We start from the raw sequence: 13,110 nt of genomic DNA, 5'->3' as shown, positions 1-13,110 counted from the left end.
CATTTAATCTACTTATATTTTGTAAACTAGTTAAAATTTTTAAGTTTATTAATTAATTTTTATTATTTTCTAAATCCATGTATTAATAAAAAGTATATATGCTCTATATATAGACTCGAGTTACTTGAACAATAAGAAAATAATACTTTCATTGTCTCCGGGTAAGTATGGGTAACCCTTGACTTATACTCTCTTTTGTTTATTTGTAAAATTTTATACTCGATTATTTAATATATTGACGGTGGAAATTTTTAATTTCACAAATAAAATTAAAATTTTATCACGTGTCTATAAGTTATATTTAAAAAAATTTAAAAAAAAAACAATATATGCGATAAAATCTCAAACTCGCTTATAAAATTGAAAAATTTCAATACCAATATACTAAATAACCGCTCTAATCTTATACACAACTGTTATGTTACGATGATGAGTGAAAATACCTTGAAATGTAATTCTAATAAAGAAATTGAATCAAATTAATTTTTATACTATCAATTTGACCAATTTAACTTGTATATTTTTTAAAAATTAAATAGAGCTAAAATTAAATAAAATAAATATTTTATATTAAAAATTATTTATATTTTCATTTGTAATTTAATTTTAAATAAAAAAATTTCAAATCATAAAAGTTTTGAAAATATTAACTCTATTAAATAGTAAACAATAAATTTTAACTTTATTAAGATTTAATCTTATTTGAAAATTATACTAAATCCATGGATAGAAAAATAGTTTGCATACAAAATTGGATTAAAAAAATTGAATAAAATTGAAGAGAATGTGTGAAAGCACGATTTTTGCACAATTGGCAAGAAAACTCGTCTAGCATGACGAGCTTTTTGCTGACATGTAAAAGAAAGCACATCCAGTTGGACGATTTTTCTTTGAAATTTTCAAAAAATACTTTTAGTTAGACGCGCTTTTCCTAACATGTTAGCAAAAAGTTCACTCAGCTGGACGAACTTTCAACACTCTGTTCAAATTTCAAAAAACCGACCTATTTAGCCAATTAACAATTTTCTTTTGACATATATGGCTAATTTAGCCAATATATATAATTTAAGAGTGGAACCATAAATAAAACCTTTTACTTAGAAGAACAAAAATTGATAATATATTTTTATTTTCTTTCCCCTCACTCACTCATTCACTTTTCTTTTCTATCTATCGTACTCAAAATGATTTCCATTTCACTTTTTCATTTTCTTTCCATCCCTGCATTTTTCCACCCTTTCCAAACACATCCTTAGGGTGAAAATGTTCAAAATGCCTGCACCACCAACAAACATGACACCAGCATTTATTTTCACAATTTATAGTTCAATTAGCTACTGCTTCCAATTAGCTACTTACCTTACCAATACAGGGTTTATCATCAAAGCAAAAAAAAAAAGAGAGAGAGAGAGAGAGAAACCCAGCAATCTGGGTATCTTTCCACATGTTCATGGAAAATGTGGCCTGTATTTAACCCAATGATGCATACAACATTGAACAGAAAGCTTACTGCATAACTTGTAAGCTCTTTAATGGAGTTGATTATGTTCCTTGTCCTTGTGATGAAAAGCCAGCTCTTTTCCAGCAGCCGTCACCTGTCCTCTCAAACACTCGTGGTTGCCTCATCGGAAAAGTCGTTCTCCAGTCTGGATTCTTAATTAGATAGTTCCACAACCTTTAACGGAGATCAAGTATCTCGCTTAGAATAAACTCATTGACTTGAATGTAAAACACAGTACGCAAGCCAAACCATCCATGCCGCAACCAAATTTTCAGGCATAATCACTTTTTTGGACCTCCAACTTTATAAAAAAAATTATTTTAACTCTCTATTTATTTTTTAAGTCTTTTTTAATTCTTAAATTTCTATTTTTTTACCAAATCAGCCTGGATGAAAAAATTAACATTAGTTAAGTATAGAAACTATAAAAAATATTTTTAAAATTTAAAAAATTAATTAAATGCTGGCATGTTATCTACGTGACAATCTATGTGTATACCATGTTAATAAAGTTAACAAATGCTAATTTTTCTACCTATTTTTAGGTAATTTGACCAAAAAATACAAGTTTAAGAGTTAAAAAAAGTCAAAAAATAAAAGGACCAAGATGACTTTTTTTATAAAATTGGAGAGCCAAAAAATTCAATGCACCACATTTCTAGTTAATTATCAAGCTAACATACAAGTGCAATATCACTTAGAGACCCTTTATATGTTCTAGTGTTTGCAAATGCTTTCTATCCTCCTAATGACACTACTATCCTATCTGTACATTCTTTTCTTTTCTTTTTTCACTTTAATTTTGGAGCACCCTTTTTTACCTTTTTTTTGTTAAACTTTGCTATCAGTTCTTGTACTTTGCAAAAGATGTAGATTTAATCCCTGTACTTCTCAATTGAAAATTTTTAATCCCTGTACTTTACATATGATAATATGTAGATTAAATTGAATTTTTAGTGAGTAATATGTAGAAATCATAATTGATATGACATTACACGTGATAATATGTTACTCACACCAAATTTTGGAAATAGCATAACTTAATGAATTTAACAATTATCGTTTGGTGAGGACTAAAATTTTAAATTTTAAAAGTGCAGGAACTAAAAATGATCAAATTAAAGTACATGGGTTAAATCCATAACTTTTGAAAAAAATACAGGGACTAATAGTGGTATTTAACCAATTTTTTCTTATTATTGAGAGATTGTCATAAATTGTTCCAAGTCACTTGGAACCCAAAATGCAAAATCACTTAATTCTGAACTAGATGAGTGCTAGCTTAACCTCTTAATTGCTTAACATCCTACAGTCAAATTTAGATACTAACCAAGGCAAGTGCAAATGTATAACAATATGATTATATGTATGTATGTATGCATGCGGGTGTGTGCGTGAATGTGAAGAACCATAAACATGAACTTAGCCTTTTGAGATGTGCTGACCTTCTCTCATTATCCACAAACTCTGGACCCTCAGCAAGAGGTGAAGTAGAGCATGAAGCAAGTATTTCTGAATCAGAAAGGCTTTGAAGTGACAAAACAATTTGTACGAGGTGTTTGGTCCTATGTCAACAACAAAAACAAAAATAAAATTAACAAATCCGAGTTCATAAAAGCATATTTATTTTTTGAACTATAACTTCTGATCATATTTGCTTTTTCTAACACAATGCCTAGAACTATCCATAGCCCTTCTCCAATTCATAAATAGGAAGATAATATGCTTCAGCGCACTCAAACCCACATATTCCTGCATTGGTAACAATACTCATGCTAATCGAGCTAAGACTCATTCAGCATAAAAGCATATTTATTTATTTTTACAGGAAAAAGATTAGCTAATAATGTAAAAAAACATGATTTGTACAATTGATAATAATGAGTAGAAGAAACAATAAGTTGTTAAATAACATTATACCAACTGCAAGGAGCAATGATGAATCTATCAGTTTTAGTGTCATAAGTATCCAGTAATTTTCCCTGCCAACTGGGGTCTTCATGCGAAGAAGAGACTCGAAGCCTCCGAACAATTTCATCCGGGCATCGTGAAGTTTTATCAAAGCTGGCAGGGATGAGGGTTCCTGAAGAAGTTTCCACCTGAAAACATGTAAAGGAAAACAACTATTGGAGCTTGAAGTTTGCAGCTATTCTTGCATTGAGGATTGAACTTTTTTTTTACAGGATTCGGTTTCTGGACAAAAATTGAACCGAATTGCTCCATTCAGTTTTTAACCTTTGAAACCGAAACCAAAACCATTTGGAATAAAAACCGAAATAACCAAAACTGATAATTGCAGTTCGGTTCGATTTGGTTCGGCAATTTTTAGAATATTTGGACTTTGTAAAAAAATATATATCACTTTGTTTTAGGCTCAAAAAATCTAATACAATACCTGCTCTAAATTCATTTTTACATTTATAAAGTGAGTTAAATAATTAAATTAATATCATAATCATCATAAGACTATTTAAAAAATCATTTTAAGTTAAGCTATTATATTGATAAATCATTTAAAGTTGTTAAAAGGAAAGCTAATACATAAATCATTTATATAACTAATGTTTTATTCTGTCATTTCTTTTAATTAATTTAATTAGTTGCTAGCTTTGATTAGTTATAATTGACTCATTACAATATGTCATATAATTAATTAAATTTATAACTATCAAATATATATACAAAAGACAACTTATGAATAATTATTTCTTTTATAAATAAAATATTATAAAGTTTAATAAACTATTTTTCTAAAATTAAAATTATGCATACAATTATGATTATTATATTTAAGAAATATTCACTTACTCCGATAAAAACTACACTTTCATAATCTTTTTGTAAAATATTTACATAACTTTAACTTTTTTATGATCATATCTAATTTTAATAAAAATAATAATCGGGTTAAATAAATTAGTCCATATATACATTAAAATGATGAATTTATTATTCTATTAGAAGTATTGCTTTATACATTTTTTTTTCATTTGTTTTTATTTAGATAAAATGGGTTTTATGTGGAAAAACTGAATCTGAACCTATTGTACAGTTTGGGGGATAATATCAACCCGAAACCCAACCAAACATTACAAATCGGTTCGGATCATTTTTTGGTTTTATCGGTTTATTTGCTCAGCCCTAGTCCAAGTTAAGCACTAAATTTGATAATTGTTCTCATATTGGGGCTTAAATTTTTCTTTGTCCAAGTTAGTTCCTAAACTTGGCACTTGTTCTCATATTGGGACTTGAACTTTGTAATTGTTCTAACGTTGAGGCCTGAACTTTAAGTTTTTCAAAGAAGTATCAAGGACTAACTTAGATTTTAAAAAAAGTTGAAGCTGCAATATGAGAACAATTTTCAAGTTTAAGGCTTAACTTGAACAAAAAATAGTTCAAGCCTTAACGTGGGAATAGTTACCAAGTTCAAGCCTCAAAAAGTGATTTAACCCTTGTATTTATAAAAAAGTTTCAAACAGCAAAAGTGACATAAACTCGTAATCTGAAATACAGCATCTAGCCATCAGACTTTAAGAACCATCCTCTTTTGTTTTTCTGTTTTTGTCATTGCGAATTTAAACAAATTTCTTTTGTCACGAACCACTAAAAATGGGATAGAATGCTTCACTAAGCCCTTAACTTCCATTTTCCATTTCAGATAAAGGAATTGTGAAAGCTTGAACTTACCAGGAGTCCATTGAAAATGGGAAGCGCATTTCCTTGAGAATCGTATTTGGTGTTATGTCGAAGAACACAGAGAGTCTTTACATGAAATTTTTCCGGCCTCTTCTGCATGGTTTCCACTATTTTTCTGCATAAAGGAATGGAATAACCATCTCGTTTCCCCTGTGATATACTTCGGCCGCTAGCATGCTGTATAACAGGTCAAAAGATTCAACTTAATCATTCTTTTTCCGAGCAGGTAACTACAACTCTGTTAAAATCAACAACAAATGAGAAGATCAAGGACCATACATTAGGTGAAACATCTTCGAAAGCACCGACTAAATGCACCTGCATTTTAAAATTCACAAGCTTTAATTTGAGAACCAGTATCATGTTTCAATTATGATAAATCACCAATGAATCAAAAAAGGGGAATATAATTAAGATTACATCCAAATCAGCATCTAAATTGTGATCAACAACTAGTGCCAACATCTGGGAGAAGCCAATATCTACAATTTTTGGAGAATCCATGTGGGAAACGGATGTCCTGAATGAAAAACACGAAATGAGAATTACATATCTGGTAAAGAAAAAAGCCATCAAGCAATTCTGAATCTCTACTGCAAATTCTTACATCCCGTTCTTTCGGTTCCGAATGACAACACCTACGCAGGTTGTGGCTTCATCAGTGCCGACATACTTTCCATGCAAGAAATGAAATAAGGTGAAGGCAATCAATAGAGCTATTGAATCGAGAAAAAGAGACGGGGATGAAACAAGGCAGAATATTTATGGTAAAAAAGATGTTCAAAAAACAACAGAAACTCCACACCTAAAGAGGCAAAACACATGAAGAAGGCATATAAATAGACAATGAGTAAGCACCATTCGAGACAAAGTCTACAAAAAGATGATGAAAAGGTTATCTTCGGCTGAGTATTCGATGAAGGGGAGCATTGACCCATGCCATGTAAGAAAATGAAAAATAATAACCAAATACTCTTTCAAGTCTTAAAAGAAGATTAAACATCCCACAAGGTATTCAGAAAATCAAATGAAATAAAATACACATGCATGAGATTGGCATTAGTCTTTCAACTTTCAAGTCTCAGCTAAAACATACAAGCAAACTGATACCCTTTCCAGCCCATGACATTTAGGTCTGTAAGCTTCTACTCACCATGAAATATAATCAATCTCCCAAATGCTGCAAGAAAAAAATTTGCCTAAAAACCGAACCTTAACATCTGTGCCAAACACGACATTGAGAGCTAAGAACCTAGGAATTTTTGTCTTCTACATGTCATATTGCAAAATAATTAGAAACAAGAAAACTTGGAATGAGGCATAGATTAAGGCTTCCTCTGGCTCACTGGTGAGGTTAAAATCAGCAGTGACAGTAAGATTAGTTACTATAGCTATAGCGGTGAAGTTGAGTAATGTACAAGTAATATTAAAATCAGCGGTGAGACATGTGTTTCGATTCAAACGCAGCTGTAGGAATGAGTTGAGAATAGAAAATGTTCATTTAAGACATTAGATATTCATAAAATAAAAGTAGATGTGACTTCAACAATGAAGCAGCAGGAATTTATGTCACATGAACTCGGGCATGATTAGACTTTTTTTTTAAGATTTTCCATATATTTGGAGGATTTTTAGAGTTCATATCTTCATATATGCTGGATATAATCCTTTAAGAAAAATAAAAAGTCTGAGCAACATAGGCAAGAAAGTCTGTATCTCAGTTATTCACATTAGATAATTAAAGTAAGGAGTTTGAAATGAAATTCGGAAGGAAGTAAAAGAGAAAAACATACATGGACAAGTGAGGGATCTACAGTAGCGTATTCCCTCTGGAATAAGTAAACATATCTAGAGCTGTTAGACGATGTTATTAGCTTGGAATCCATGGATGCTGAGACTTTCCTTTCCTGGATAGACTTGAAAGAATGTGTGGCAGACACTAAAACTTGGTGTTCCATCAATGCCACTAATAAATCCGATGGCTGTTCACAAAAAAAAAAAAAACCCCATCAAAATGAAAGAAACGTTGGGTTGAATTCAATATGACATAATCCATCATCGATTATCAGAAAGTGTTAAATAGAGCAAATAACAAGGAAAACGAAGAAATGAAAACACACACACGCGCACACACAATACGTTTGAACAAATCTCTGTAAATTTGAATTTGGGTAATTTGAAAGGAAAATACCTGAGACTTGGACGATGAAGATGATGAAGAAGAAGACTTGAGAGAGAAGGGAAGTCCATCCACAAAAATCATGATGTTGATGAATTGATGATAATTTTCAACTCAAAAGTCAAAACTAAAACCCTTCACTGTCTTGAGCACCTGAACCCAAACTGATTTAACAAAAAAAAAAAAGTTTTCCAGACTTTGTATTTGATCTCGAAACGAAACAATTTGATCTTTGATTACAAGTTTTTCAAATCGAAATTCTCCCTCTCCTAGTCTCTCAGCGTACTCTGTAAGTTCTTTATTTTCAATTAAATTTTAAAACATTGCGTACATGTGACGGGTATTTTTACTTTTTATTTTGGGTTAATACCATTAAGCATTCTCAAACTATAGCATAGGTTTTAAATTAGTCCTTAAACTTCAAAACATTCTAATTGAATATTAAAAGTATTAATATTGTATCAACCAAGTCCTTATGTCACGGACTTAGAGTTTTCCCACGCGATCTGTGCGGCCTTAGGCAGTTTCTTTGCTCAAAAACACCTAAGTCAACCTAACTAACAACAATTATGGATTCAAAAGAATTTCCTTTAAGGTAACCACGAAGAACAGCAGGAGAACGAAGTAAGAACGAACTTGAAAGATGAACAAAAGCAACATAAAAGTAAGAACACTTAAGAGAAAAGTTTGAGTGAATACTCTCAAAATTCTATTAACAACTGAACAATGTACAATGAGTAGAGAGTCCTCTATTTATAGCTGAAGCTCTCCAAAATTAACGGTCTAAATCAAAATACATCAATGGCTACAATTAAAAGCTATCAAAATATCAAATCTCTAATATTACATAATCGTATCTTCTAAAGATTACATTTAATATCTAGGATCACATATCTCAGAAGATCACCTTCCATATTTGCCAAGCATATATTTAGAATATCACTTTCCTTATTTGCCAAGCTCCAGAGATGGGCTTTTAATTTCTCCAGGCAATAGACCAGTCCAATTTGGCCAAATGACTTCCCTTGAATGCGATGGATCGTACGAGTTCGTCGTGGTTGTGAGATCTCATGCGCAACCCATGACATTCTCCCCCACTTGTTCTAGCGATGCCCTCGTCGCGTCCTCCTAATGGAACTGGTCAATCTTTCTTTAAAACTACCACAATGCCTCAGCAGGTTCCTAACTTGCTTCGCTGTCAGGAAGTTCCTTCCATCGAACTAAAGTATTCATGACACAGTCGATGGTACTTTCGTCTAATCATACGATCTGCCTCAATGGTTTCAACGTCACGGTCATAATAGACATTTACCCCCATTGGCGGTCGTTTAGACTTACCCCGATTCGGATATTCTTGTTCCCCATGAAATGGTTTAAGCATACTTACATGGAACACTAGGTGGACTTTAAGTTTTGGAGGCAACTCAAGCTTGTAGGCCACCTTGCTCACTCTCTTCACAACTTTAAACAGCCCATCATACATTCGCACTAGCCCTTTGTGCAAGCCATATATCGTAAAATCAAGTGTTATTTGGTAATGACTGAGTCACCCACTTGAAATTGCACATCTCTTCGGTTCTGATCGACCCACTTCTTATTGCGCTTATTTTCCTTGTGTGAACAAGCCCTAGCCAAGTCGTTCTTTTCTTTCCAATCCTTCGCAAATCGATAAGCTACCGAATTTTGTCCTGTATAACGGGTCACAACAACGTTGGGTGTGAGTGGCTGTTGGCCCGTCACTATCTCAAACAGACTTTGGTTCGTTGCCCTACTTAGCTGCAAGTTATATGAGAACTGAGTCACATCCAATAACTTTGGCCAATCCCTTTGTATGGCACTCACATAGTGTCGCAAATATGTCTCCAACAATGCATTTACTTGTTCAGTTTTCCCATCGATTTGCGGATGCATACTCGTGGAAAAGTTCAAATCTGAGCCCATTGACTTGAACAACTCCGTCCAGAACCGACCTGTAAATCACCCATCTCGATCGCTGACAATAGACTTTGGCACTCCCCAATATTTCACCACATCTCTAAGGAATAAACGAGCTACCTCATCAGCAGGGCATTCCTTGGTGGCTGGAATGAACGTCGCGTACTTCGAAACCTGTCCACCACAATAAGAATACTCATAAACCTATCAGACTTAGGCAAACCAACAATAAAATCAATGGATAAACTCTCCCATAGTCTTTCCGGAATGGACAAGGGTTGAAGCAGATTGACTGGGGTCTTTAACTCGACCTTGTCTTGTTGGCAAACTAGACAAGTTTTGACATAAGTTTCTACATCATCACCCATGTGAGGCCAATAGTAAGGTTCCTCCAAAAGGGCCAAAGTACGGTGCATCCCTGGGTGGCCTGCCCATATCGAGTCATGACACTCATTCATGACTTCTTTACGTAGCTTCCCATAATGAGGCACATAGAAGCGATGCCCATGGGTATATAACAGCTCTCTATCAAGCCAAAATCTTCTCGTTTTTCCCTTATTGGCCAACTCAGTCAAATTTTTTGCTGTGGGACCATGGGACAATTTTTCTCGAATACGCTCTAATAAGGAACCATAAGGTTGGCTAATTACTGTAAACTCTATCTTTTGGCTAAGTGCATCAGCCACAATGTTGGCACTCCTCGACTTATACTCCATTGTGAAGTCAAACTCAGCTAGAAAAACTTGCTAACGAGCCTGTTTGGGAGACAATTTTTTATGCGTTAAAAAATAATTGTTGGCAATATTATCGGTAAGGGCCACGAACCTGGAACCCAATACATAATGTCTCCATGTGCGCAAGCAATGTGCCACCGCAGTCATCTCATTCTCTTGGACCGTATATCTTCGCTCCGTCTCATTAAGCTTTCGACTCTCGAAAGCAATTGAATGTCCATATTGCATTAGTACTCCCCTGATAGCATAATCTGATGCATCCGTACGTACCTCATAAGGCTTCGAAAAATCTAGCAAGCCAAGCACGGGTTCCCTCATCATTTATTGTTTCAATTGATCAAAGGCCTTCTCACATTCTGGATTCTAATATCATACCTTATATTTTTTCAACATGTCTGTCAAGGGTGTGGTAATTCTAGAGTAGCCTTTAATAAAGCGTCGATAGTAATTTACCAACCCAAGGAAAGATCTCAACTCCGTCACCTTGGTTGGAGGCTCCCACTCAGAAATGGCTCGAACCTTGCTCCTATCTATTCGGATCTTACCCTTTTCCACAATGTGGCCTAGGAATGACACATCCTGTTTGGTAAATGAGCACTTCTCCTCTTTAACGAATAACTCATTTTCCCTCAAAGTTTAGAACACCTCCCTCAAGTGTCCCACGTGCTTCTTGAGAGACTTGCTATATACCACAATATCATCAAGGTAAACAACCACAAAACGATCAAGAAAAGGTTGAAGTACCTTATTCATTAGGGTACAGAATGTAGTTGGGGCATTCGTAAGTCCGAAGGGCATCACAAGGAACTCATACGAACTATATCGTGTCACACAAGCTATCTTTGGCTCATCCCCATCGGTTATCCGAACTTGATGGTACCTCGATCTCAAATCCAACTTGGTAAACCATCTTGCACTACCAAGTTGGTCGAACAAATCTGCAATAAGAGGAATAGGGTACCTGTTCTTCACAGTGATATTGTTTAGAGCCCGATAATCGATGCACATTCTCAAGGACCCATCATGTTTCTTTTGAAACAACACTAGCGCACCGTATGGGGATTTAGATGGTCTAATGAATCCCGCATCAAAAGCTCATTCAATTGTTTTCACAGCTCTTCTAACTCTGGCGGATACATACGATAGGGGCTTGCTGGCGGCACCATGTTGGATACTAACTTAATTTTGTGGTCCACCTCCCTCTTTGATGGTAAACTTTTGGGTAACTGAGCAAGCATCACGTCCCAAAAGCACTGTAACAATTGGCCCATTTCTTTCAGGATTTCACTAACGGACTTAACTGTATCCTCAATCTTCAAGGTGGCTACATAAGAGACTTTATTCCTGCGCACTCCTTTAGCAAATTGAATTGCTGACAGTGTTTTTCCCTCCAAGCTTCTTTTCCTTGTCATTCTCACCATGATGGATGGTTCGAACCCGAAATCACCATGTAATTACTTGAAGGGGCAATAAGCGCATTAATCTGATCAAGAAAACTTAATCCAACCATACAATCATAGTCATGGTATTACCTTAATGGATAACTTGCCAGCCCAATCACCCAGTTGAAGATCCACTCCCTTAGCAACACCCTTGATTGTGACACTTTCTGAGTTCACTGTTTTGATCTGACCTAACTTATTCTTTTTATTGAGCCCAAGTTTTCGAGCTGCCTTTCGCACATGAACAAATTAGACGCACCAGTGTCGACCCGCGCATTCAATTTTCTGTCAGCCACAATGATGTCTACAAACATCAGCCCATGACTCGTTCTATTTTCGACACCCCCAAGAATCGAACCAAGATTGTTATCCTCCACATCTGACTCCACCTTTGCTTCTATAGCCGTGAGTGTGACCTTCTGTGGACAGTCCCTAATCATATATGGACTATCACAGTGAAAGCAACTTATAGGCCCACTTTTCCTCTTGCCCTAAGGTTTCTTACCGTTGCTATTCCTAGTGGGTTTTTCTTTGTCTCCCCCGCTATTACCCTTTTGATTGAATCTGAGCTTAGAAGCACTGGCATTATCTTTCTTCCCTCCAAATTCAGCAAGTGATTCGGCCACACACATCGCCTTGGTAAGCTATTAGACTCTTCGGCGTTGCAACTATTATTTCGCCCACAGTTTCAACCCATCCATGAAGGAAATAACGCCTCTTTCTCACCCATATCTGAGATTTGAAGCATGAGTTTGCTAAATTCCTGCACATACTCCCTTACTGTGCCTTGTTGTGCAAGCTGATGCAACTTTGCTCGAGCCTCATCCTCGGCATACTCTGGGTAAAATTGTGCTTTAAACTCATATCGAAACTCCTCTCAAGTTCCAATTTCAGTCTCACCACGTCTCACATCAGTGGACCTACGACGCCGCCACAACAAAGCATCGTCAGTGAGATACATAACAGTAGTAGTTACCTTAGTGGCATCCTCCGTGATGCCTTTGGCACTGAAGTATTGCTCGATTCCCCACAGGAAGTTGTCCACATCTTTTGCAGACCTTGTCCCCTTGAACTCCTTGGGCTTGGGTGCGATAGCAGCTATCCCTCCATTGCCCAAGACAGCCTTATAGATTGTGAGTTCACCCTTGAGCTCCGCAATCTCCTCTTTCAAGGCTGTTATCATAGCCTCTATGGCATCATTTTGCCATTCAGCTTTTCAACACTATCCAACACATACTCTTTGAGCTACTCCTACATGGACTGCAACTAGGGGTGTTCATTCGGTTAACCGACCGGTTAACCGACCCGAAATTACTATAACCGAATTAACCGACCTTCTAAAAATTTTAACCGTTAACCGAACCGATTTTTTTTTAAAAAAATTTAACCGAACCGAAATTTTTTCGGTTAATAAGGTCGGTTAACCGAATTAACCGAAAATTATGTATTTTTTATTTTTGGTTAAAAATTACCCGAATTACCCGAATTAACCGAATTAACCGAATTACCGAAAAATACCCGAATTTTTTTTATTTTTTATTTTTAAAATTTAAAAAATTTATAAATTATTAAAGTAAATTGGGTTTTAGACTTTAGTAAATTGGGTTGTCATTTAGTTTTAGT

General features: G+C 35.1%; 1 protein-coding gene across 1 annotated transcript; it reads right to left on the bottom strand.

Moving 5' to 3' along the window:
• Positions 1–1,318: 1,318 nt before the first annotated feature.
• Positions 1,319–7,698, bottom strand: LOC107918472 (protein N-terminal asparagine amidohydrolase). Its single transcript, XM_016848043.2, has 9 exons — positions 7,389–7,698; positions 6,991–7,179; positions 5,805–5,869; positions 5,618–5,717; positions 5,477–5,515; positions 5,189–5,374; positions 3,422–3,600; positions 2,947–3,066; positions 1,319–1,675 (listed from the first exon to the last, which is right to left on the bottom strand). The coding sequence occupies exons 1-9, from the start codon at positions 7,458–7,460 to the stop codon at positions 1,543–1,545; spliced, it is 1,083 nt and encodes a 360-aa protein (XP_016703532.1). The 5' UTR covers positions 7,461–7,698; the 3' UTR covers positions 1,319–1,542.
• Positions 7,699–13,110: the final 5,412 nt, after the last annotated feature.

This window comes from Gossypium hirsutum, chromosome D08 (assembly GCF_007990345.1).
Source record: "Gossypium hirsutum isolate 1008001.06 chromosome D08, Gossypium_hirsutum_v2.1, whole genome shotgun sequence".
In the NCBI taxonomy this organism is placed as follows: Eukaryota; Viridiplantae; Streptophyta; class Magnoliopsida; order Malvales; family Malvaceae; genus Gossypium; species Gossypium hirsutum.
The sequence above is the reverse complement of the archived record's forward strand: the minus strand, read 5'-3'. Positions and strand labels throughout refer to the sequence as shown.